Source organism: Pithys albifrons, chromosome 2 (genome assembly GCF_047495875.1).
Source record: "Pithys albifrons albifrons isolate INPA30051 chromosome 2, PitAlb_v1, whole genome shotgun sequence".
Taxonomy (NCBI): domain Eukaryota; kingdom Metazoa; phylum Chordata; class Aves; order Passeriformes; family Thamnophilidae; genus Pithys; species Pithys albifrons.
Genome location: NC_092459.1, coordinates 57,420,879 through 57,448,296, shown reverse-complemented (window position 1 = coordinate 57,448,296; position 27,418 = coordinate 57,420,879). Strand labels below are relative to the sequence as shown.

The window sequence follows — 27,418 nt, the reverse complement described above, 5'->3', positions numbered from 1 at the left end:
TTAAAGTGAGACAAGGGACATTCAGATATTAAAAATAAATTTTTCACTGTTCAGGTGGTCAGGATTTGGAATAGGTTTCTCAGGGAGGTGGTGAAGTCAACCACCCCCGAAGGTGTTTAAGAGGCATCTGGATCTGGTGGTGGGTGGTGTGACTTAGCGGTTTAGGGGTTACAGTGGCAGTGCTGGGTTAACTGTTGGACTGGATGATCTTAAAGGTCTCTTCCAACCCTGACAGTTTGATGATTCTGTGATTGTCAGAAAGTGATCTATTTCAGTCAGGCCATTTCTCTTGAGTTTGAGGTGTGAATAACAATGTGGTGTTGAGTTGCACCCAACTGTGGGTAGCCTCACACTGCTGGTAGTGGTTTGGGGCTGGATGCCACCAACTGGTGATGGCTGTGGCACCCTGAGGTCTGGTGCTTCCCTGTTGGAGGCAGGTGAGGGGCTCTGGCACTATCCTGGGCACAGCCAGGATCCATGGGCTAAGCAGAGTCCTTTGGCAAGGCAGCTTCATGTGTAAGTGAAGGGCTGGCTGTGAGCAGACATCAGGGCTGGCAGATCTGAGATGACGGTGACTGGAAGCAGGTACTGGAAAGCAGAACGGTCTGGGGAAAAACATGCCTGAAGGGAGATGGGAATAACATGACTCGCTGGAGAAAGGTCATAGCAAAGTACACAAGAGATGTTTTCAGAAAACACAGGGAAGATAAAGAATTTAGCACTGTGCTGATCAACAAGCGGGGTTTTGTGTATCACAGAATCATAGAATGAACTGGGTTGGAAGAGACCTACAAGATCATCAAGTCCAACCCTTGATCCAACACCACTGTGATTACTAGATGATCATGGCACTAAGTTCCACATCCAGTCTCATCTTAAAAACCTGCAGGGATGGAGAATCCACCATCCAACACATCGACCCCAAGCAGAACATACTGGCTGGCTTCCGTGCAGCTGTGCCAGTCAGAGGGGAAGGCGAGTCACACCAGCGGAAGGACAGACCAGCTCGTCACCCTCTCACCAAGCCCAGGGCGAGTGTCTTTGCCTGTCCCTGTACTGTGCCCCTTGAGAGCATTTGCCTTTAGCTCACAGACCTGACGCGTATCCCGACGCACAACGCAACTGGCACCGCCAGGAAGCGCCCGCGCAGAATCACAGCATCATTTATTTAGGTTGGGAATGCCCTCAAAGCCCACGGAGCCCAAACTCTGAGCGATCTTTGCCCTGACAGCCACACCATGGCACAGAACGTTCCCGTCCCGTTCCGTCACGTCCCCACGCGCCCAAGCCCAGCGGGACGGATACGCGCATGCGCGGCAGCGACCGCGGGGCGGAAGGGTGCCCGATGCGCCTGCGCAGTGAATTCCGCCGGGCCCCGACGGACACCAACATGGCGCCCTAGGCCCGGCAGTGTCAGCGCCACCGCGGGCGGGTGAGCGAACGAGGCCGCGGCCGCCGCCGCTGCTGTGGTGATGTCCCGGCACAGGAACGTCCGCGGCTACAACTACGATGAAGGTAGCGGTTATAGCGAGCAAGCGCTGGCGGCAGAGCTGCGGGACTGCCCCAGCTGCGGGTCCCTCCGCGCTCCCCCCGGCCCGCGCCCCTTCCCCCATGCCAGCCCTCCCGGCCGGGTGGCCGCGGGCAGGAGGGTGTGACGGGGCTCGCACGGGGGCAGGGGAGGGCCCGGGGGGCTGTCAGGGGCGGTGGGAGGGGAGAAGCCGCCCCCTCGGCGGGGGTTGGACGCGGCTCCGTGCGAGGCCTCTCCCCGCCCAGTTCCCGGCGCGTTTCCCGCCCGAGAGGAGGGCCGGGCACACGTGGCCGCGTTGCTGCTGACATTCAGGGCCTCCTCCTGCTGCCCGGGCCTCCCGGGAGCTTCCACGCGGGGACGGCGCGGCCAAGCCGCGCCTGAGTCCCACCTGCGTTGCCTTGAGCTGCCCAGGTTGATTCTGCGCTTCAGGAGAGGCAGGGACTTGGATTAAATAAGCCTCAATCCAGTTGAACCCACTCACCTTTAATCTTATAGAATTTAAAAGCTGTGTTCACGGCCTAACTAGCAAATTGTAGCTGATGTTCAGCCATAATAACAGATAAGAAGCAACAGCTGTTATTTGCAGAAAAATGTAGTCCTTAAAGATGAAATTGCTTATTTAAGGACCAACCCCTTTTTCAGATGCCGGGCCAGTTTTACTTTACATGGAATGAACGAGTTCTTCTGTAAGAACTTTTCTCCTGCCTGCACTACTGCAGCTTTCTTTGTGCCCTTGCCCAGTAACTCGGGCAAACAATTTATCTCATTTTTCTCCTCAAACTTTTTGTTTGTGTTCACTTGGGCTCTGGAAAAATGAACACGCTTCCAGTTGATACTGGTATTTTAGAGAATCCTTTGGTAAGAGAGCAGCAATTTTATTGCCTCACTTCATCAGGTTATTAAAAAAAATACCAAAAATGCTTTTGCCTGCCCCTGGTCTTGTGCTGTTGAGTGAACAGATGCACAATGTATATTATAGTAGCACAAATTGGGTTTTCTGCTGTGATCTTGGTATTTTTGCACAAGTCATGTAAATTGTTGTGAGCCGTGGCGTCTGTGCATCCCACCATGCAGGTTTTGTTAGTCTAAGTGTACTTAGTATAGACAAAATCTTGGGCTGCACTGGGAATTTTGCTACTTGATTTTTCATCCTCTAGAGGTTTTTTTTTCATCACAGATTGGTTGAAATGTTCATCTCAGCTGAGTGTGTGGCATCTGTAAAGTTGAGTGCCCAATTCACACATTTCATTTCACTGTTCAGACACTTATTCAGATCTTCTTTAATGAGGTTGCTGAGGTGCACAGTAATTTGCTGTAGCCATTAATTTGCAATTGCTATTATAAACATTACTGCTGGGTTGCATGTCAGGTCTTTATCTTTGCACCATATACTGCTTCTGTAGTCACATACAATCATTTGTGGCCCAAGTGAAGTAAATTTCATGTCTTTTTTGCTTTATTTAATGCTATATGTTCTTTTTATGCCACGATTCTATAAAGCTTTGTCTGGCCCCATTAAGCATTTCATTTCTAAAGTAAATATTTACCTATTTTTGAATTTCCTTTCTTAGGAACACTTCTGAGGCCTTAGGTCTTGTGGCCTTTATTTGACCATGTTCCATTTATTTTCCTCTCCTTTTTGAGATATTGTGATCATAACCAAATGTGATACCTGTGAGTATGTTGGTGATACTGCTGGAATGCCTCAGTGGCTTCTACTCTGTTCTCTGTAATTTCTGTCATTTTTAAATAATTATTTTTATGGTCCGTGCATGCTGTGGTTTCTAAGTTTTTTAAAGCAGTAAACAATACATGTTACTTATGAAACTGCCAAATGTATGCAATAGCATCTTTTACAACAGTCTATTACTTTTCTAATGTATTTTGTTATTACTTAGTGAAAATTACCAATTTATTTTCAAGATTTATATAATACTAGGATTATTTGGAGGGGATATGGGGCATAATTTACTTTCTCTTTGTGCTTCTTGGTACCTTTTTTTTAATGAAGAAGGTATAGGGCTATGTTTAAGTAACTGGATAAGATTCTTGCTTTTTCCTTGAGAGAATTTTGCGTATTCAAAGGCAATTGTGAATTGTGTTTTTTTGCTGAACCTCACTTGAAAGGTGGATGGGCATGAGGATAAAACAGAGAAGAAAGGTGAGAAGTACATAGGAATGGAGTAGAAATGCTGATCCTGAGTTGTTGGAGTAGAGATTGTCATTGAGCTGTCTGTGGTTAAGACTGAGAGGTCAAGCAGAAATATCAGGAGAAGTGCCTTGGGTAAAGATTTGTGGAACTGTAGAAAGTTGGATTTGGTCTGTCAGTGCAGCCTTCCAAAGGGAATTCTGAAGGAGGAGAAGGTGTGAAGCATAGGAGCTCTTGAAAATGTTCAGCTTTTCTAATGAACAGGGTATTAAATGTTAAATTCTATTACTGTAATGAAATTCTGTTATTCTAACTTAGAAATTCTTCCCTAGGTAAATAAGTAGAACTTACCTGCAGTTCTGGAATACAGGGGATGCCTAATTTCATAAAACCTTGTGCAAAAGCTATACTTTGAATTATAATATTATTTAGAACTTGTGCAGATGAATCTTTCTATTTTTACTTTATAGATTTTGAAGATGATGACATGTATGGCCAATCTGTAGAAGACGATTATTGCATTTCTCCTTCAACAGGTTAGTTTGAATAATTACATTTAAGTATTGTCATTGATTCCCACTCCAATATTTCTAGATTAAAACAATGTTTAAAAAGTAGTGACACTTTTGAAAAGTGTATGGTGGTCATAATCCTGCTAAAGTTAGTTATGTAGTGTTAGATACTGTACTTTTGGAAGTCACATTGGACAACTGGCCTTGAGCTCTACATGCATATTATATTATCTTAGATGGTCAGAATGTACTTGGTAATGTAGAAATCTGGTCTATGGGAATGTGTTGATAATCTTGAAACATTTACTCTCCTTTCAAATTGTTGGTACAATCTATGTGGGTTAAACAGCAGATGCTGCACTTGGGACTTGAGGTCTTTCACACAGCTTTGAGTAAATGTGGGGCAGGGAGTTTACTGTGGGATGCTGTGCTGGTCCTCCCTGGCTTCTCCTTCTCCTCTCATGCGAAATCTTGTGGAGTTAACCAGCCATCAAGCATTTATGGTGTTGCAAAGTAGGTTTAAAAATAGTGATGCTCTATGTTCAGGTGAGACATAACTGGAGCAGCTCAGTCCAGAGGAATTTTAACCCTACTGTAGAACCCTTAGGTTGTGTTCTCCAGTCAAGTCTCTGGCAAGATTATCAGTTCAGGGTTTCTCCAGATTGGGTAGCAGCTTTTCTAGAGCTGGGTAGGCCCTGGAAATACACTGTGGGTGTTGATTTGAAGCTGTGCCACTGCAGGTAACTAGTCTGGATCAAACCCCACTGTGACTGTTCTGTAGCCTGTGACGTCTGGCCACAGGAACTGGAGTTCATTAGGTCTTTAAAACTCGGTTCCTCTCTTGTGCTGTGGGTTTTAGATAAAGGAATCTAAGTGTGTAATTTTTGTATTTGTAGTCACATTCCCCAACAGATTGTCTGGCTTTCAATTTCTAGGTTTAATTGCTAGAATTTTTTGGTCATTCTCTAAGAATTAATAATAGCCTTGTTTTTCTGTGATAAAAATGTTCAACCTGTGCACGTTTTGCTCAAGGAGAGTGATAAATTGCAAAACTAATTCCTGCCTGTGTACAGTAATTTTCCTAAGAACTCTGTGTGTGTGTAAGCTTCATTAATAAAATAACCTGATCTAGATTGTCTAACAGTCTTTTAATAGTCGCTTCAGTTATGGTCATTCAGTTTGAAATGGTATGTGTGCATTTGGGAAACAGTTGCTAAGGCTATACTGCTTAGCTCTGGATATATGTGTGCTTTCAGTATGTGTTTCAGAGCTGGGGGGAAAATAAATAACACAAGGCAATTTGTTTACATTATACTTTGCACATTTCTGAGGGCATACAATGACTGGGGCTCTTGTTCAGCAAGAAATTTTATCTGTATATGCCTTAATGTATTGCTAAATCAGAGTGAAACTATGCACTTGGGTGAAGTTTTGTGCAATTATACATTTTAACTCACGGGCTGTATTTCTAGTGAAATTTCAAGAAGGGAAGAATGTTCAACTCCCATTAAAGTCTTATCAGTAGTTTGGCAGTGATATACTGTAAAAGCAGCGTTAATTTCATGCTGACTTTTTTTTAACTTGAAATTGAGGTACAGGAAAATAAATTCTGGAGTAAGGTTCTGAAAACATGAGGCCATGGATGATAATTTGTATAGAAAATACTCTTTTTCAAAGCAGGATTATGTTCTTTTGTTTGAATACTGAACTTTGCAGGATTATTGCATTACATGGATACAAGGATATTGCCCAGCCTGTAGTTTCACTGTGATGATGACTTATTTTTATTTTAGCATGAGCCGTTGTATGGTCTGCAGTTCTCAGGGAGTAGTTATTATACAGTAGTGTCCCACCCTCTTGAAATCACTGCAGCAGTTCAGTGTCCTAACTTATTTTCCCTTTGCATATGTTTTGTTTTTAAAGGAGAAAACCATATTTGACATTTTCTTTTAATAATTCCTTTTTTTCCTAACACAGCAGCTCAATTTATCTACTCCAGACGAGATAAACCAGCCACGTTTGCCGAGCCTTTAGAAGAAGAATATGGCTATGAAGGTACCGACGATACTGCTGATTATTGTACATCCAGTCATCAGTTGACTGAAGTTGATAGAGGTAATTAGAGAACGTAAATAACTATCAGAATAATCTTATATATGAATTAAAGATTTACTAGACTAGTCTTAATGTTCTTACTTGACTGGCACTGCTTGCAATTTTGTAACCTTGTGGTAGAACAGCACCCTTCACGAATGCAGCTTCTGTGGTGATTTTTCAAATTTGTAACTACCTTTTTTATATTACTCGTAACTTGGTTGCATGCATTGAAACGTGTTCTTACTTTCTTACTATAAATAATGAGATTTCCTGTGAAATTCAGACATAAGAACAGCTGTACTGACAGCTCAAGTCTTGACTCTTCAATACTGAGTATTTGTAGAATGATTTTTTGCTTGTTTTGCATTCCAGAGTACAGCAATTAGCAATATTTGAGAGATTTTCAAAGTATCTCATTTCCTTGAAACAGTAGCCAATATTCTCAACAATGTTTTCTTAGTGTGCTTTGATTCATAAGACTTTTGTTTCCATTCAGTCTTGCAGCCATGAATTCCACATTACAAACAGAGCTCTGAGCTAAGTGGTTGGGGAAAAAATACTTGCTTTTGTTTTTTAAACTTGCTGCCTGATTGCTTGATTACTTGCTTTGTGTAAAAGATTTACAAGTATTTTTCCTAAGTATTAATAGTTAATACCATTTTTAATGTTTTGGAAATAATCAGGGCTGTTTTTAAAATGTTGATAAGCTCAGAATAAAGCATGTTGAAATTTGGTACTTCAAAAAAGTTGCAGGAAATTTAGAGTAATAGAACAGAAAGAGCTTTGATTCCATGTGAAGTAAATTGATAGAAGTCACACTGATGGTTAGAGATATAGTTAAATATGATAGATTGAGCCAGTGTAATGGTGCAAGTGATCTAGACAACATGGTCTTCTGGCTTTTGAGAATGCTTTTGGCAAACTCAGTTAAGAACTGGTATTGGAACAGGAAGGAAAGTGACATTCTGGACTGAAGAAAGGATGTAAAGAAACCTTGAAGTAATCATTTGTACTGTGAAAACAGCACTGGTCGCAGAAGACCTGTTATGTTGGATACAGTGGGCAGTGTTGGCCATTAATAAAAAAGTATTGATGCAGTCAGTGTGGCTGCAAAGAGTTTGGCAAGATTGTCCTTGTTGAGTGTTAGAGGGCACGTTGTACAGGGCCCTGTCTATGCTTGTTTTGCATGGCAAATATGTGGGGAACTCTGACTTGCTATTTGAATTACAGACTGAAGGTGCTAATTTAAGTAGCCATGAGGAGGTTGAAAGTCTGTGGTGTTGAATTCCTGTAGCAAAGTTTTTTAAACATCTTACAGGAGGTGTTCAAATAAAAAATAGGTAATTGTCTTCCTAATCTTCAGTTCCTGTTTTCTAAAATCCGAACTATCAGAAGCAGTGATATTCAGGAAGGTTTTCTTTTGTTCTCTTGTGTTTGTATGGCTGATCAGCACCCTACTTCCAGTGAATGGCAGTCTGGTGAATTTTCAGTCTCTTGTGCATCAAGTGTCTTAGTCAAGGTTTACACTAGTTGCAAAAATATACTCCAAAGAAAATTGATTTAACAGCTAAAAATATATTACAGTTTTAGAAAAGGATAAGATTGCAGGTTCAATTGTTCAGGCCTGAGGACCCCGAAAATGCTGTTTTACTTGGGGTGTTAATTGTAGCATCTGTAAACGCTTAAAATGTGCTGTTCAGTGGGATTCCATGTTGACTAACTAAGTTAATTAGAATAATTTTGAGGTGATTGTATTTCTTCTCTGCAGTGGAGATAGTTATTTTATAACATGAAAATATTTCAATATTGAGACTTTCTAGATGAATAAATAGTAGCCAGTGATACATTCCTTATAGCAATGTCTGAAATAGATCAAATATTCTGCAGAGTGTGGAAACAAAGTTTATCAGGGCAGTAAGTGAGATTGAAATTAATTTCTGAAGGTTTTAACTCTTACTATAGTGTTTTTCTCTTCTGTTTACTTATCAGAGGTGTGCATTTAAGACACATTTTTGTCCATCTTATAATGGTAATGTTTCTTTCAGCTCGTCTTAATTCATGCCTTGATCAAATGAGAGAAGTTTTGGCAGAGTCCATACCAGAAAAAGCAATGGTGCAAGCAGTACTGGATAGTAAATTTGATGTACAGAAGGCTTTGGATCTTGTTCTTTCACAAGGCAGTAAGCAAAATGTGAAGACCAAGAATAAGGATGCTGTGAATTTAGCAAAGACTACAAAAGGTATACTTATATTTAATTGTTTACATTCAAGGTGATTCGTTTCTATATACAGTTTAATTTTCGTTTTACAAAGCATCTGTGAAAAAGCTTATTAGTGCAATAGTAATTTCTTAGAAAATTAAGGAAGACCAACTCACTGTATCTGTGTTCTAAAACATTCAAAAGAAACAGCTTTTCTTGAGCTAGAAGTCAAAGTAACACCTTTGTGTCAGTTTAAATGTAAGCTGCAAGCACCTGCAGTTCATGATAGATTTGTGATTTATAACAGATAACAACTGAATTAATACATGTCCCTTAAGTTGGATAACATCTTTAAATTTTAAGTGTTTCCGTTGTTTGTTTGGTGAACTGACATCTCCCATCCCAATACCTCCCTTTTTAGGTAGTGTCTGTACAGTAACTTTCTTATTTTGATTTGCGCTTAAATCTTTGTAACATTTACTGGCATTCTTTGCCGATTCTTAAAGTTTCCTAGGTATTTTGGTAGATACCTGTAATTTAACTGTAGAATATTCCTTACCTTTTGATAACACTTAGTAATTAAATGCCTTTTCATGTTTCTTGATTTTTTTTTTGTTGCTGCTGTCAACTTTTAAAAAATTGGATATTTCATTGTGACTGCACATCCATCTGAAAATTATTGGCTATTGTAAGGTAAGGAGACTTACATTGTTGTCCAGAAATGTGTATTAATACAGACAGTTTCTCTTGTGCAGGAGAAAATTTTGCTGACAAGTTTGGAAACTTGACAGGCGAAAGTGGTTCAGCTCTTTATTCTTTAAAGAATATTAGAAATTGCAAAGTATTCCTTAATGCTGAAAAATCCAATATACCTTCATGTGAAAGGAAGGACTTGAAATCCTCTTCACTTGTTCTGTCATCTTCATTCAGCGATGATTTGTGTAAAGGATCACTTTGTGAACCTCTGAATAAACAGGCAGAGAAGCAACTACTAGAAAGTGCTAATGCAGTAAGTTTGGTTCCTGACAGTGAGGATGTTTATTTTAGCATAGGAAGTAACCCCTTGAAAAGCAAGGAAACACAGGACTTGAAATCATTGCTGATGCAGAATGTGGCTTGTGATTCTCTGAGTCCCGAAGACAGCGTTCCTCTTCTTTCCTCAAATACTTCTGATTGTAAAAGTAATGCAAATTTTTACAGTCCTCCATGTTTAACAAGTGCTTTAGGAAAATTGGCTCTTGATAACGAAGTCAGTCATACTGTAAATAAAAAAAATGAACTTCTTGAAAATTTTTCTACACTTGTGCAAAGTAGAAAACAAGAAAGCCAATCTTCAGACACAGCTGCTTTGCCAGTGTTAAGATCTGGAAGTATGTCACTGGCTGACTTACTTCAGGAGCACCAGGAAAGCAGTGCTAGCCACTGTTACTCTTTGGCTGATCTTTACACCCAGTCAACAGCAAGTCTCACTGATAGGAAACTGGGAACCTTGTCATTATCACAACTAGTAAGTCAACCCCAAACTTCAGGTGCGATGCCGGATCTAACAGGATCTTTGTCTTCTCTAGCCCTCTCTAAAGTTTCTCCAGTACAGGAGGTTGAGAATTTATCACTCTCAGATTTGATAGCAGAGACTATTGAAGTAGATAAAACTCAGCAAAGGACAGACTTGCCCATGAACAATGTAATTCAATTCAGGCCCTCCCAAGGAACCAGCATTGATTTAAGTGTTCTTGTAAAAAGTGCAGATCTATCTACAGAAGAGAATGTGATAGGACAGTCAAGTATCTTAAGTCCCGAAACTAAACTTGTAAAAGAAAAACAAGGAAGATGTTCTGGTTTTGCCAAAACAAACAAAAAGCCCAAAAGAGGGCATGGTCTTAAGAGGCAGGATTTGTCCCTTTCATGGATGAAGGCACTGCATGCAAGACCTTCAGCTTTTGCTTTAACCTTATGCCTCCGTTATCCTCCAAAAGGATATAAGCGGCGCACAGTTGGAATACATAAAACTTTCCTATACAGTAGACAAGTACAAGATGTAAAACCCAAGGAAACTGGTCCTGTAATAGCCATAACACCATTTGATTTCAAATCAGCATCTCCTGATGATATTGTCAAAGCTAACCAAAAGAAGGCTTTTAAAAGAGAGTAATGAGAGAAAAAAAGCATCACTGGTGATACCATGGTATATATACAAAAAATCATATAGGACATATTTATAATCCAGAATAATTTTATTTTTTAAATTGACATATTAAAGTTCTCACTGATTGGTAGCAAATTTGTATGCGACCTTTTAAACTGTTGCACTGAATGTCTTAATTTTTGCCTAATTTTCACTGACAGTTTAACATTTTTAACTTTTGTAAAGTCTAGAACTTCAGTATATAGATATTACATGTACAAAATTCTGTAGATGCTATTAGACTTCTTGAAATATCTGTCTGGGTGTTGAAGATACAGTTCATTGGGAAGAACACTGAACTCTTATTTTGTAATTTACTTTTGCTATATGATGTGTAGTTTGGGGAGCAGGAACATCAGTTTATATGACAACTGCTTTATTAAATGTTCTTAAAGTTAGATTTTCTGATAAAGGGATGTTATTAAACTGCCAGTCTTGTAATTGATGTTTCCAGTCAATGTCAATATTCTTTCTATGTTTATACTGATCATTCTATTACAGCAGAAATACTTTTAGTTTTTAAAAGCCTCAGAGACCTCAGGTTTTGACAGTTTGGTTGTGGTAGGACATGTACAGTTTTTGATAGGACCAAATTTGTAGCGGAGCAAGCAATTAAAGTTGTTGTGCCCCCCTCCAATCAGCTGTCAAAATATGATATTCAGAATTTTAAAACAGCAATTTTATGGGTATATACATGCTGCATGTATTTAATGGAAAGTTTCTCTAGGATTCTATGGTTTATTGTCGAGACTTTCAGAGAAGTATTGGAGCAACAGTTCTTTAGGCTGTAGCATGAGAGTCTTTGCTCAATGGAAAAAAAATCAGGCAAAGCATAAGTGCTATTTGTGTCTGCCTCTTGTCTGTTTTGAACAAAACTTCCTTTAGAAATGGAAATACGTTCTCATCTACTGGTAGCACACATTGCTGTTACTTTGAATCTTTAGATGAAAGCTCAAAATCACAACATTCTGGAGTTATTCTGGTGCCATGTTAGTCAAATTAGTAACAGCATTTATGTTTTACCTTTCCTTTTAGTATACATTATGATTTCTAGTACATTTCCAGTGTCATTTTAGATTCTGAACAGCAATAAGTTCAATAAAGATACTGCTGCAACTAGAAAAATATGTTTATTCCTATACTGCCATACACTTATTCATACTAAACTTGGCAGCTAGTTTGAAACAGTGGATGCTTTCATCTAGTTTTAATCTGATATTTGTTGAGCGTGTTACATAAAAAAACTTCTAAGTTTGTTTCCGTCTTCAGGTTGCACTATGATTTTGTTTCTAAATAAAAATAAAACATGTTCCAGTTCTCTCAGGTACAAATTTAATGGTCTGTATATTTTGCTTGTTTGTCTAGTTGATGCAGTTGCAATTTAGGACTGTGAGCAGTGTGACCTTTGACCTTGTGAATGAAATTAATGTTTCGTACCCTTATTAATAAAACTTTTATATAATGACAGTGCTGCAGTGTTTATGTTCCAGTTGATGTGTTAATCTAGCCATCTGTATCTTAACCTGTTTTGAGTTCCTTAAGGGATTAAATAATACAATCCAATGTACATATTATGATCTGGTAAGTTCATTAGCAGGAGCATAACTGATTTCCTCAGAAGACTTTCTGAAGAAGTCTGGTTGATACTTATTGTAATACTGCAAGTTTTAGTAATTAGTCATAATAGCAAATACTTCTGTGGGAAGAATATGAAATGCTTTTCAGCGATCTGTTTCTATGTAATTAGTCCAAACATTAACTTCCCCCAGCTTAAAAATCTGTCTTTATTTCCTACTGAGGCAAAAGGTCCTGTTTGGAGAGTTTATAATTAAAGTTCAGTTCTTCCAAAATTGTGTCTATTTTTCTAGAAGAGAAATTCTAATCTTGAAACATAGAACAATAGTACAAAGTTTGGCACTGTCATGCCTGGTATGTTTTTAGATGGTTTTGCTTTCTTGTGTTTCAAATACTCTTGAGCCCCTAATTAACGTTGATAGAGATTTCTAATACATGTGAGTTTTAAAAATTTTCATTGCTTTGCTTTTCCATCTAGATGTTTTCTTATTGTCTAGCTTCTTTTCAGCTTTGGTCTGTTTTCTCATTCCCCTGGCTGCCCTTATTTGCATAAAACTTCTTAGCGTTTTAGACCTTGAACAGGACATACAACTAAATGTATGTTATATGGATCTCATTGGAAAGTATGTACAAGTAGTTGTGGGCAATGTGTAGTACTTGGAGCTCAGTTTTCCCATAGTTTTCAGGCAGATTAAAGTTTGAACAAGTGACTGAAGCCAAAGCATTATATGTTTATCATAGATTTTACTGTGGGTTTGCTACCCTAGTAAACAACTTTGGATCTTGTTAGGTAGGTATATTTTCATATTTAATTACTTTTTCATTTGTGTTTGACTGTGGTGTTAGTGGTCATGAAGAAGCAATACATGCTGTTCAGTGTATAGGCAGTAGGGGAGAGATTTTTCTTCAGTTTGCAATCCTGAATCCTGAAGTGAGCCTTGAATTAGTACAAACCTTCAGGCTGAACACTACAGAAGGCGCCTAAGCGGTGGATAAACCTAAATTCAGGTTAATCTTCAGCAGAGATTGTTTCTTTTAATGCTCAGACAGTGTTATGGTTTTGTTTTTCTAAATAAAAGATATTGTGTCACTCTATTTGCTTTTAAAATGAAACATCTAATTTAATATTTCCTTAATTATTCCTTAATTTCTTTACTAAAAACCAGGTTTATGGTATCAGGGACAGGTTTAATTGTCTTAGAATACTGCATGATTTGTATAACAAGTTTATGTTGGGCCTTTGCACTGAAGGGTTTGTGCCTAATGAATGTTAGAATTCTTGTTAACTAAATCTGCCTGATTTATGCTTGACACAGCTTATTTTCTAGATGCATGTATATAATTTTCCTTCCTCATTTTGCAGCTACTGTGTATCTTTGTCTAATATGGGTTAATTGTGTTACTTGTTTTGGAATTCACATATTAACATTGCAAAATATTTATCTGTGTTTGCATATAAACAGAAAAAGATAATATTAAACTGCATAGACATGCTACTTCTGGTATTCAGACTGTGTACTCCTAAGGCATTTTGTACATTAAATTTATTTTGTGCATGCTATTTTAAGTGGCTGCTGAGTATTTTTAATACAAAATTGAATTCTGGATGTTTCTCTGTATGTAAACAAAATGCATATTGCAAAAGGACTGACTTAATGACAGTTTCTTGTTAAGTTACTTGATAGAAATTGAGTTGTGAGTGAATGTTCTGTAATGTCTGTTGTGGAAACAGATTCTAGTTCTAGGTTTGCATGGGCATTCTTCTTTGCATGGAAAATGCCTATGGGAAAAGTAAGGCAAAATCAGTTTGTACAGTTCTCAAGATCTTATTTTCTAGAACTGTTGCACAGTAGTATTTCAAAATCTTATTTCTTATAGACTAGTTGGTGCAGTGAGGCAGTCTTTGCAGTCTTGTGTTTTGCCCTATTTCCTCTTATTATGTCATTCAAATAACGTTTTTCAGTAATAAACTTTCTGAAAATCTGCACTTACACAAAAAGTTAAACAGCGACTACGACTGAAGAGCTGCGCAAAAGATTTGTATGAAGATATGCTATAGCTTGTCTATATGATGTGTGTATAGTTTATTACAGTGTCATACAAGGGCAGTAGTTTAGGGTTATACACGTAATCTTCACATCTTTTTCAATTCTAAAGTACTCAACTTCTAAAATTTTTGGAATGTTCTTTTGCTAAATATTGACTGTGAATCAATATTTCAAGCAAACATTTCATCACATTGTAATTAATGCAGTAAAAGTAAGCTTCCTAAAGTGCTGACAGAAGATGCTTTTCTGTTTTTTGGGGTTTTTTTTCTGGAAATTGAGTTGAATTCTTATGGAGAGCTTACATGGTTTTTTTGTTTCTGTGAAGTGTAGACAGCTGATAAACTCTTAAGTAGATTTGATGTTCAGTTCACTATGTCCAGACTACTAATTAGGTGATAAGGAAATGTAATTATCTATACTTCTGTTTGTGGTTTTAATCCATATTGGTTGTGGATTTTCTTTGGAGAAGTAAGAGAAGCCATTTTTCTTTTTTTGTGAAACTGGTATGTTTATTCTGCACCAGAAAACAATGTGATGAAACAAAAATCAAAGGCAGTGGTGATTTATTTATTGAAGCAATCTCTTTTATTCCCAAATTGCTGTCTCAATGCAGTTTAATATGAATGGGTCTCTATTTTAATATTGCTGTGTTATACAGCCAGCTTCTCCTTTATGTAGACTGTTGAAATATACCATTTTACCAAAAAGTAAAAGCTAATTGCTCTTTGTAATTTTAGGTGATTGTTGAGATGAACAGTCAGTATTAAATGGTTCATGGGTTTCTAGTGTCAGTGTCATTATGTTCTTTATCTGGTTTATGGATTTGCATGCTTACAACATTGCATGCTTAAAAGTGACCCATTAGGGGAACAATTGTCAGTGACTTCTGAGGTGTGTTAGTAGTTTGTTGGTCAAATAATGGATTTGGATGCTTAGTGTTGTTAGGATTCCTTTAGAAAATAACCCATTGGCCTCCAAGTTTCTGGTAATAATATGAGCAGAATTTGACTAGAACCTGTAAAATGGTTGTAGGCTGCAGACATTTAAATACTTTTTGAAAGGGAACCCTTAAACAATCTCTTTAGAAATACGGACTTATGAAAACATAGTGAAAATTATTTTCTTCTTTTTATAATGAGAATATGGAGATTTTAGAGAAGAGTTGCTTGTGAAGTATTTACTCATCATCAGTGAGGTCGCAGCTGACTGGAAGCTGACAAACATTTGTCTGGATTTTCAAGAAGGGCTGGAAACTACAGGCCTATGAGTCTCACTTCAGTACCTGGTAAAGTTATGAAGAAGATTACTCTGGCAAGTATTGAAAACCACCTGAAAGACAACACGGTCATTGGTCACAGCCAGCGCGGCTTCATGAGAGAAAAGTCCTGTTTATCAAACCTGATATCCTTTTATGACAAGGTAACCCACCTAGTTGACCAAGACAAGCCAGTCACCTTTTTGGATTTTAATAAAGCTTTTGATACTGTCTCTTACAGGATCCTTCTGAACAAAGTGTCCAGCACACAGCTGGATAAACACATCATGTAGTAGGTGAACAATTGGCTCATGGATTGAGCACAGGGGGCAATAATGAATGAGGTAACATCAGACTGGTGACCTGTTACTAGTGGGGTTCCACAGGGCTCCATCTTAGGCCCTATGCTCTTCCATGTCTTCATAAATGACTTGGATGCAGGACTGGAAGGGATACTGAGCAAGTTTGCAGATGACACAAAACTCAGAGGAGCTGTTGACTCACTCAAAGGCAGGGAGGCCCTGCAAGGGAGACCATGACAAATTAGAGTACTGGGCAATCACCAGCCCTGTGAAGTTCAGCAAGGAGAGGTGCTGGATTCTGCAGCTGGGATGGGGCAACCCTAGATGTTTGTACAGACTGGGGAATGAGATACTGGAAAGCAGTGCCATGGAAAGCGACCTGAGAGTCCTGGTCGATGGCAAGTTGAATATGAGCCAGCAGTGCCCAGGCAGCCAGGAAGGCCAGCCGTGTCCTGGGGGGCATCAGGCACAGCATCAGCAGCCGGTTGAGGGAGGGGGTTGTCCCCCTCTGGTCTACACTGGAGTGGCCTGAACATTAGTACTGTGTGCACTTTTTGGCACCCCAATATAAGAAAGTTATTAAGCTATTAAGTTAATAAGTTGTTATTAAGTCCACAGGAGTGAAGCAAAGATTGTGAAGGGCCTTGAGGGGAAGTCGTATGAGGAGAGTCTGAGGTTACTTGGTCTGTTCAGCCTGGAGAATAGGAGACAGAGGGGAGACCTCAGTGCAGTTTCAATTTCCTTGTGAGTTGAAGAGGAAAGGCAGGCACTGACCTCTTTGTGGTGACCAGTGACAGGACCTCAGTGAATAACCTGAAGTTGTGTCAGGGGAGGTTAGAAAAAGATTCTTTACCCTCAGGGTGGTTGGACATTGGAACGGGCTCCCCAAGGAAGTGGTCACAGCACCCAAGCCTGAGTTCAAGAAATGTTTGAACAACACTCTCAGGCACGTGGTGTGACTCTTTGGGATGGTTCTGTGCAGGGCCAGGAGTTGGACTCGATGATCCTTGTGGGTCCCTTCTAACTCCCCATGTTCTGTGGTTCTGTGATCTTGTCAATATATGGAGGTAATAGTTGATAAAGGTGGACATTATTTTAATATTTTGATTGGCTATTTTGTATCTTTTTTTCCATAACATGTAAGAATGAATGTTTTAGTTGGTGGCATATCTTCTTAACATGTGGAGCATTTCTTACGTGTCCTTTGCTTTGGTATTGGTGATAGTCAAAGATTGTAATTTGAAACATGATTGTAATAAGTTTGCTCTCACTTTGGTCAAGATAAGCAAAGATTTTTGTTTCATGAAATGTGGCTGATATTTATGGATTCTCTGAGAAACCTTTCTTAAAACTCAGATTTCTAAAAAGCATTTATGTAACAATGGTACTCAGTCAAAAGGATCTGCATTCTCTGCATTTTCGTTTAATTTTTGCCAGTTTTTTTTTTCTGGCTAAATTACATTTTCATTTCTTTTTTGCCTGTGTTAGTGTTGCAGAACATACACTGATACTGGTGAGTGAGCAAGGTTTTACTCCATTCCAGGCACCATCAACGGAATTGTTAACCACTTTATGACACTTAAGATTTTTGATTTTAGTGTTGCTTGAGCAAGAAGGAGGTCAGATATCTGTAAACGTGCAGTTCTTGCAGGAAATAAAAACTACTGTGAACTGAGCATGTTTGGTTTTGTTGTTGTTGGGGTAGCAAGAAAGCTAGAGTTCAACTGTCTTTGTGGTGGATCTGGCAATTTTGTCTTCTAGTAGTTTCTCAGGAATAGCACCAAGAACGGCCTTTAGAGGACTGTTTTTATAAATATTTAATAAGAAACAAGCTTCACAGTAAAGAGTCAGAGTTGAAAGTAAGATACAGGAAGCTGAAAAGCCTTACTCATATGCCAGATAATCTAGGAATAAAGCACAGGTCTCACTGAAGTCTAGTTTTCCAGATATTGGGCTTTACTACATTTTTAATAGAGAAGCAGTTAATAAATATTAATAGCAAAACGTGTTTCTTTGCTGGCATGTATTTTGATTTATATTTTTATTAATACTGCGTGTATTCAGGTTTTAGACATAACTATTAAAACAGCATGGGCAGTTTCAAGAAAAAAGGCACAAAAAAGCTTGCATTTTGTTAATATTCCATTTCATTTTCTGAAATTCTTTTTCTTGCCGCTTCTGTCTAAGTGTCGTCTTTCATTCTTCTTTTACACCAGTAGCAAATGAAAAAATACACAGACATCACCACAATATGGCAGTGTAATTAGCTTTTTACTCAGTTGCATGCATCGAGGTTTGATTTTGGTTCAGAAAAATGTTTCTCTTTCCATGGATGAATACTTGTCTTCTGTCTTTTTATGCTGCAGGAGGACACTGTGATAGCAGTTGCTTCCTAGTGCAAAGTGTCAGAATGCAGATTATTGTGCTTTAACAGAGAGCTTCTATTGCTTCTGCTTCATTGTTAATGGACAAGTGAAGTTGGGAGTCTTAAGTGAAAAAAACAGTAGCAAACATATACTTTTGGATTTTATTTATAGGCAGAATTCCAAAGAAATCCTGGAGGAGCAAATATTCTGAAGTTTAATGGTGACGTACAATATATTTTCATTAAAGTCCCTCAGGTTTTACTTCCATTTTTCATGCTAGGCTCTGTTGCTTTGATTTTGCTAATTTGAAAATTCATTATTTATGCACAGATGTTTCAGAAGAAATTTTTGTACCCAACTTCATTTGGCTATGCTAACTTTTTGTAACATGACAGTTCTCAAATGCCTGTTGTAGTGATAAGGCCCTATTGTACTTAGTTATACTCAGATATGGCATGTATTCAGTCTGACAAAGAAAATGTCTTCTTCTCAATGGAAATGTTTGAAATCGGACATAATATATCTTAAATGATGGAAAGTAAATGAGAATTGAAGACTTCGGTGTTTTGTGTAAGAAAAATATATACACAGACTTTGAGAAGTTACTGAATCTTGACACTGAGGTACTGTGTGGGTTTTAGAAAGGAAGTGGCTTATTTCAGGGAAAAATGTGTCACCAGCAATGAAAAGCTTTTTAAAATCCTTTGAGATGTCTTTTTAAGATTCTCCTCATACACACTGTACACCTACACTGGAAAAAATGACACTCCAGGCTTTTTCTGAGTTATCCTTTGTGATCCTCTAACACTAGTTTGGTTTACTTTTGTTAGGAGCAAGTGTAAACCAATACAAAGTCAATAATTTTCGTAGTTGACTGTATCATATATGAAAATTGGGTGTTTTGCTTGGAAGCTAAGGGAGCTTAGATAAAACTAAAGATGATTGTGTCCTTTTTGGAACTTTGGCGCTCCAGAAGAACGAGAGATCCTGGGGAAACTGTACCTCTACTTGCTCTTACAGTGGCCTTCTATCTCAGTCCCTTCAGATCACGGTCAAAATCAACTACCGGTTGGTTTTCTCAGTGTTTTTAGAAGTTAAAGTGAATTTATGAAGTTCTCAGATGGGACTGCTGGAGTGTCAGGAAGGTGTGGTTGGAGTCACAGGTTTTTTAAATCCTGTTAACTTTTAAGGATGAATGAATCATTGCTGCTGTAGTGCTATTGTATATCAATTTAAACTTTGCAAGTCCTACCTGAAGTTTGCACTTCAGTACTCACACAAGGCTGTTGACACAGGAATATTTCACATTTCAAAACTAATGCATTTCAGCTCTAAAAACTAGTAAGACATCTAGATGTTAAAAATATTGGCACATCATATCCAAAATAGGGGGAGCAAAGGTAACAGTTTAAAATACATTAATTACTAATGAAAATGAGCTTGAATGTAACAGGAAATGTATGAAAATTAAAAGCAAAAGCCAGCAAGGTGTAAAAATTCAAACTTAAAATACAAAATTACTTCACAGTGTCTGTTTATGCTAGGTGTCATTCACTACAAATGCAAGTACTGTTCCCTAGAAAGTTTTTGTTGTCAATACATACTTGTACTGTCTTCTGGATGTGTTTCTGCAGTTTTCTGTATGATTCAATATTGTTATAAAGGACATTAGTTGCGTAGTCTAGTGTATTATGGCACATAAATATCAACAGAAATGCAACCACTTATTACTTGTGTGACTTTAGATATAACTGAACTTTTTTTTCTGGGTCACAAAACATTACCCGTTTTTCATCATCTCACCTTCTCTGTTCTTCCATAGAGAGCATTTCAGTCTTCGGAGTGGACAGTTACAAATGCATGAAGTACCAGGTTCTTCCCTTCTATTATACTTGTGATGATTTGAAATGGCCACTAAAATTAAAACTCAGGAGTCTACTACTGACAAAGTCCCTGTGAGAAAGTAGAAATTCATGCTTAAAATGCCAAAAGCTTGGAAACCCATGGAACTTTGTTATGGATAGTACCTGTGTCTGCAGAAGTTGTAATGCCAAATTGGCAAAGACATGGAAGAGCTTTGACTGGTAGTGTCTTCGGTTCTTTTTCCATATTTTTTACTGCATATAAAAGCTCACCCTAGGTGGAAATTTTATATCTAATTAATTCCAAAAGATAAGTTGATGTTATTTTGGGTACTCCTTGTTGAGTCCTTGTTGCCACTTTTTGTGGTTTTAGAATCACATTTTCCTATTTTTCATGTTTTCCGCTTCCCTATCACTGACCTGTATAAACAGGAAAATGACTAACTTTGCTTGTCCACTAGGCAACATGGTGTAACTGTGTATACACCAAGTGCTATGCTTATGTTGAAAAAAGGAAGAAAAGTGCTACTCAGAGCTGTTTTTCTGATAACATATGCAAACAAAAGCAATCTGTGTGCTTACAGGGGCTATTGTAAATGTGAAGTGTAGGGAAAAACATTAAGCAATGAACTTAAGTCCATGCAGTTCCCTTCTAAAGTCATGACAGAGTGGAATGCACTGCTTCACACTGGCAAAGGAAATTTTTCTGCTGTTCTTCTGCATCTGATAAATTTTGCAAAGCTTATTTAAAACAATACGTTGTATTTTACTATATTCAATTTTGCTTCTAAACTCAGATCTGCAGCTTTTTATAAATCAGTTGTGTCTTTGAATTATTTTGGTAATGAAGAATAGAGCCTCCAGTGTTACACATCACATCTATATAAATATATAGGTTGTTATTTTCCAAAATAGAGCTCCTCCTTACTCATGTTATAGTAATGTTTGGTCTCCATTTTTTTCTAGACTTAATTAAACAAGTTCATCTTCAATCATTCTGGAATTCAGATAAGTTTAGCTGTCACCAGATGAATTCATAGAAAAATGTGGAATAAAAAATGTTTAATAATATATAAATATTTCAAGTGTAGATAAATAATGTAGATAATGTAAAACATCCTGCAATTTAAAAGGGAGAACTTAACTATGTATGTGAATACATTTCTTATACTGAAGGATGGTGCAATTATTATAGACTTTTCCTATTTCTTTTAACGCAGAACATATAATTTTTTAAAATGTATTTTGTGTTTCTTAAATGTGTGCCGCTTTGTACGTCAGGTAGCTTACTTGTACCTTGCTTACTTCAGCTTGGCCAGTATCTGCACTGTTCCCTGCAGTGGTTTCCCTGTTAAATACTGTTACAGCTTAATTCTAGGGGTTTGTATCAATTAGCTACAGAAAGCCCTACTGTCTACTTAATTATCAAATTAATGGTAGATTCATTAAATCCATAGTTAAATGTCCATTGTTGGTGGTAGCATCCCTAATGTGTTCCTTAGGGAATTACGTCCTTCTGGTATATAATCTGTTGTAACTAAGTGTTCATACTGTGTGATGCACTGCAGTGATGCAGGAAAACTCTTTGTGGCTTTTTAGATAACATTTGTCTCTGAAATTATAGTACTAGTTGTGTGAGCTTGTTTTCATGTTGGGGGTTTTTTTGTTGTTGCTTTTTTTTTTCCCCTGTTCATATGTTGTTTTTAATACTGTGAAGGTTCTGGGCTGCAGAGAAACTAAGTATGTTTGATAAGTGCACTGCATTGAGGGAGCTTCAGTTTGTTTTGCAAGTTAAATTCAGAGATCTTTAGCAGTCTCACACTTAACATTCGGATATTGTCTGTAAATGTGTTGCCACTAAGATATTTAAATCAGAAAGAATCCTAAAGCTTTTATTTTTCTTTGCATTTTTAGTAATCATTGCTTCCTCACAATTTTTGCCCTTCCTGAAATGTACTGTATTTATGAACAGGTCAACATGACAGAGTGACAAACTAATTCTGTTTATTTCAGAAATGAGCCATCCATTAGAATTAAAAGAAGCAATAAAAGTAAATGTTGAATGGAGTCTGTTGATATTACAGTGAAGACCAAACAGAAAATTTCACAAGAATGAACTAGAAAAAAAATATGTGACAGTAAAGTATTAGTCTAACAGTTTCCATCTCAAGCTGTGCTTTGAGAATATGGTCATCCTCTCCTATGGATGTATTTAGTTATTGCTTGTCTTTTGTTAAAGATAGCTGCTGTTGAGTAGGTTTTTGTGTCATTTATTCAACTTTCAGCTGTGTTGCACTGAGAACAAAACCGAAATTGCACTCTTTCTTTCCAAATGGCGGTAATTGCTTGAGTTTAGGAGATACATGCAGAAGAAGGTCCTTTGCAGCACAGGAATATCTGGAAAGTCTATCAGCAAGAGCTGCTAGTGGTGATGTAGCTAAGTATATCAGAAAAACTGAACTTTGAATACCAGTAGTAAGGTGGAATAAAATGCTGGTTCACTAGAGTAGTTATAACCACTCAAGGTCTTTTCCAGTAGAGAACAGTCACATGTGGAATAACACATCTTCAGATACCCCACTGTTACGGAGATACTAGTGGATAAGAACATGACTGGATTCGAAGCCTCATTTCCCTTTGTTTCTCTCCTGATGTTTTACTGTGAGTGGAAAATAACATTAAGGACAGGAATAAGACTGGATGATGATTGGAAGATCTTCTGATTTTAAGTGGTATCTAACATGAAAAATAGGGAGAGAATCCTGCTCATGGTAGCACATTGTAAAATGTCATCTTTAGTGTGGAATTGTAGGTTGTGAGTGTATTATAGAAACATTTGATGGTGCACCTACAACCTTTGGTTTCTTGATTTAAGAACACTGAAAACAAAATTCAGCTAGAAGGAGGAAATCTGAAGTGTTTTCTCCTGGTGTTATGTTTTTAAAATTGAATGCCTCCAGAGAGGCTTAAACTGTCCTATCTACAGAGAAATGGTTTATAAATCTAATTTTATTTAAATTATTTTAGATTGAAACTGGCATAAGAAATAGTTTGTATTTCTGAAATGTCTATGAAAGAATTGTGATCCTGCAGTTATTTTTTTAAAACAATATTTTGTTGTTGAGTAATAATGTTAAATTGAACAAATAGCATAAAACATCACCCTTAAATCTGAAATCTTGGAACAGTTAAGGGGAGGAAGAGCAATTTTATCAATATTAGTCTCTAATTTGGAGAAAAACTCAAAGGACAAACAGTGCCTTGTTAATTCTTTTCCTTGGTTCTGTTAAGTGTGTATGTTTTTCTTTATTATTTTACATTTAATCCTAGTAAAACAAGTACTATAAAAGGTGCGTGTTCACGCAGCATATTTCCTTTCAACAGATGGTGTGAAATGTTTAAATTCACCTGATTTTCATGTGCAAAGAACAATGTATTTCTAATACCTTTTCTTTCCAGTTTGTTCTTTCTTAACATTTATTCTTTCTGATTGGTAAAAATCTGAACATTTAACATTTTTATCTTCAAAGCAATTGGTCAGGTAGCTCTTAAATCTATGTATTTAAATGCTAAAGATTCACAGTTTTTTTTTAAAAATAAACTCAGTTAATGTATTATTTAAATTTTTACAAGGTTATATATTTTCAGTAGCTACTTAAGTTTTGTATATTAAGAAACTAGTTGGAATAGTAAAAGAGGTAGGATTTTCCAGTTACAGTACCTTTGAGCTATTCTGTTTTGTAAAACTGTAAATATCATCTCTTCTACTCTATCCTCCATCTTTGATTACAGCTCAGGGGCTTATCATCTCCTAGGTCTGTACTGGGAGTCACCTCTCAGAGGTACCTTTTCCATCTTTCAGCTGTATTAGTAGTTTGTGAGCTTTTTTCTTTACAAGTTTTATTTACAATAGTCATCTACTTATCTTACATAAAATGCTTACATGCTCAGCTACAAATACTAGCTCTGAAAAAAATTCCTATTGTCTTGGAGGTACACAGGCAGACCTGTCCTGCCTAGATTGCCTTAAAAAGTGAGAGCATCTATTATGTCTAACATGCTAGTTCCTATTTCACTTTTTGTTCTTGTTCCTTTTGAAGTTTTTTATTTTCTTTCAGAGTAAAAGGTGTTGCTTATTCACTGAACTGGAGGCCTTGCTTAGAACACAATTGTTTCTGCAAAGCATGAGAGCTTGTTAAAATGTTAGTTTTGTGTTTTAATGATTTCATCTTCATTGGAGCCTGCCTTCCAGCATCAGTATTTCCATTCTGAGATTAGCATCCTCAGCTTTTTCCTTGTCTATTTACTCAATTTATTAAAATTACTCAAGATCAAGAAACACAAACACATTGTTCTGTAGTGGTTTGGAAAATGATTGTGTCTAATTTGATCAAAGTAATATCTTTTAATGATTTTTATTTTGGGATTTAAAATAGCGCACTTGTTTTTGCTGTATTACAGTGGGTTTTTTTGTCAGCCATGGGTGTTTTGTTTGTGTTCTTGTATATAATTGCAGTTTTCTGTATGGAGAGGTGTAATACTCTTCGGTACGTTGCTTTCATATTATGAATATCTACAGTCTTATTTATGTTTCAAAAGAAAAGGTTCTGTAACTTTACTCATCTTTGTACCTTAGTATCTTCAGTAGCAATTTTCTGTCCTAATGAAAGCAGGGTGATATCTTGAATCAACTCTTCTTGACTTCAAATCTCTGCTATGGCTAGGGACTGTGGAATTTAACCAGTGTTTAAGTATTTGTAGCGAAAATGTGAGCCAGACCTGTTTTGAGTTCTGTATTTGAGCAAATACTGGACACACAGATGGTTGGTTTTCAACTGAGGCTCACACTCAAAGCTGATTAGTAGTCTATAGTGAAGTGCTTTTTACTGGAACGTTGTAGCTTGTGAAAATAAAAGAAAGCACTCAAAAAATGTCAAGAATCTGAACATTTACTGTGGTGTGAATTATACGTATATCATCCACAGTTTCTGTCTGTCATAGTAAGGACTTGTACTTAGTTTTGCCAGATGCCAGAGAAGTGCCCTGACTTGGGAAGATGTTTCCATCTCTGTTGAGCGGGAGGTGGTGGGCATGGCAAGGATAATCAAGAAGTAAAAACCCTTGAAATGTGAACTGTTCACATCATGTGTTCCCGTCTTTCCAGTTCTGTTTCTGTTGACAATGCCATATCACCATTCCCACCATCTTCACCTTTAATGAAATTCTAATAAATGCTGTCATTTCCTTTCATCTTCATTATAGGTAAAGCTTTCAAAATGGGAGTATTTGGCTGACTTTTTGTAAAATATGTAAGTAGAGTATGTCTATTTTTTATCTTTTTAAGGAAAAAAACTCCACAAACTAAAAGGGGACATCTCTGAGGATTTTCTATTTCATTACTGTAACCTTGCAAGCAGGAATGCAAAAGTCAGCGTCAGTCAGTGAGTTTCTCCCTTGTACTCATGAGCAACTCCTCATTTTTGTTAATAAAAGCACTTGTGTTTCAGTTGACAGTAAGGGACTCATGTTTGTGTATACACGGTATTATCAGTACTTGCTGTATTGCTGGACCGTGATTTTTTTTCTTTCTTTTAAACCATAATCAATCTGTTTAACACATTTGATTCTTTAAAATCACATCATACATAAACCCGTGAGCTGCTTTTTTCAATAGCTGATAAATTTTTTATACATGATTAGGTTTTTGGTGCTCTGAAGCCACAAATCTTCCACTCTGAAATGTATCTTATGCTGTGACATTGCAATTTGCACTGCCATCCCTGAAATCTTGCAAGGGCATTGGGTAAATCTGTTTGTCTTATACAGGACTAACTTTGCAGAGAAACATAAAAGTGAATGCGTGGACAAGTGAAGACTTTAAAATTTGACTGAGTTTTAAGACAAAAGTGGTTAAACCTCACACAGATATGTCAGCTCTCTAGCCTAATTGGGATCTAGGATGATTGTTATGTTACCAGCAGAGTGGGAAAGTTGAGAATTTAGAGAACCTAAATTAACCTAGAAGTTCTCACTACCCTAAAATTTCGCAAAATATTTTTTTCTGAGATGTAAAAATGCTAAAAATATTTGCAGCTTTAACATTCTTAGTAGTGCAGGACTAGTAAATACCTTTTTTCTTCTGCAGGCCACTTTGTTAAGTTTCTGGAGAAAATTTGCAGAATGGTTATGGAAAAGTTGAACAAATGCAAGATGATTTTACTCTTTAAATACTATCAGTTTGCTGTAATGTTTTTCATGTTCACAGTTCTTATATTTAAACTTCTGTTTCATACTGAAAGAATTTTGGTGTATAAATAGAAGCTGTAGATGAGGAAAGATTTCTTTTGTAAAATGTTTTGCACTCAATACAATCAACAGGAATGTAATTGCATAGATAATATCAACTTGTAAAGGGTATGATTTTGTTTCTGAATTACTTGGATGATTTGCAGGCAAATAGCACCATCCTCTGGCATTATAAAATTAGTTAAGAATTCAACCTGAAATTGCTGTCTGTTATTTTTGGAAATTTGATATAATTGTAACAGAACGTACATATTGTACTTTCAGTTTTACATACTCATTTTGGGCCAAGGTTTTAACAGAAATTCTGGTAATTTGCATGGACTCTCTATTCTGTTCAATTAAGTGGCTGGCTAAAGGGGATATCTTTTTAGGGTTATCCTGCCCATAGTGCTGACTCTGCTCTTTACATGACCATTTATGGTAGGAAGCTGCACTTCAGAAATATCAGACTGAGCTTTTTCTAAATCTCAGTGAAAGAAAATTCACAGTCATTTAAGAAAAATTCGTTGAGTTAGAAAACACCACCAACGACTTATGGTTGTATTTGTGGGGTTGAGTAAAGGTGCTGTTACAGAACAACTGCAAATGTCTAATAAATTATTTTTACAGGAGATCATAGCGTCAGTTACAGATTGAGAAGGGTTATCGTTGACATTGCTAGAGTGCGAAGCAATAAACCTCCCACAGTAAGGTTTCAGTAGTTACAGGATGAGTTGTGTTATGATTGTTTGAAGGACTGGATTTTAGTCTATTTAACTAAAAGAAGTAGCATGAGAAATACCACAGGAGCATTGTTTTGAAAAAACTAGATGGATGAGAAAGTTGCCGCTTTGATTGTTGTGAATTCCTATTGGACCTTTAGGCGTTTACGTGTCAGAAACATCAGAAGGAGACAGCTGATATTTGGGTAATCTCTAGAAGAAAACAGTCACCACCCCCCCAGTGCACCTTTCTGTACAGCAGATCTCCGTTCTTTCACATGGGAGGTTTTGGTTAAGTGAAACTGGAAATCTTGAGAGTTTTACTGTAGTG

At 37.3% G+C, this 27,418-nt stretch overlaps 1 protein-coding gene across 3 annotated transcripts in view; it reads left to right on the top strand.

The window, feature by feature from the left end:
* The first annotated feature begins 1,350 nt into the window (after window positions 1–1,350).
* The window catches only part of HBS1L (HBS1 like translational GTPase), a 60,610-nt gene continuing 34,542 nt past the window's right edge, over window positions 1,351–27,418 (top strand). Inside the window, exons 1-5 of one of the 3 annotated variants that reach the window (XM_071549125.1) lie at window positions 1,351–1,515; window positions 4,148–4,213; window positions 6,167–6,304; window positions 8,332–8,526; window positions 9,186–13,808. In XM_071549125.1, the coding sequence (XP_071405226.1) occupies window positions 1,473–1,515; window positions 4,148–4,213; window positions 6,167–6,304; window positions 8,332–8,526; window positions 9,186–10,639 (1,896 nt within the window). In that variant the 5' untranslated portion in view covers window positions 1,351–1,472 and the 3' untranslated portion in view covers window positions 10,640–13,808. Of the gene's footprint in view, window positions 1,516–4,147; window positions 4,214–6,166; window positions 6,305–8,331; window positions 8,527–9,185; window positions 13,809–27,418 lie in introns of those variants that run through there. The other 2 variants (XM_071549124.1, XM_071549123.1) reach the window with 2 other exon arrangements.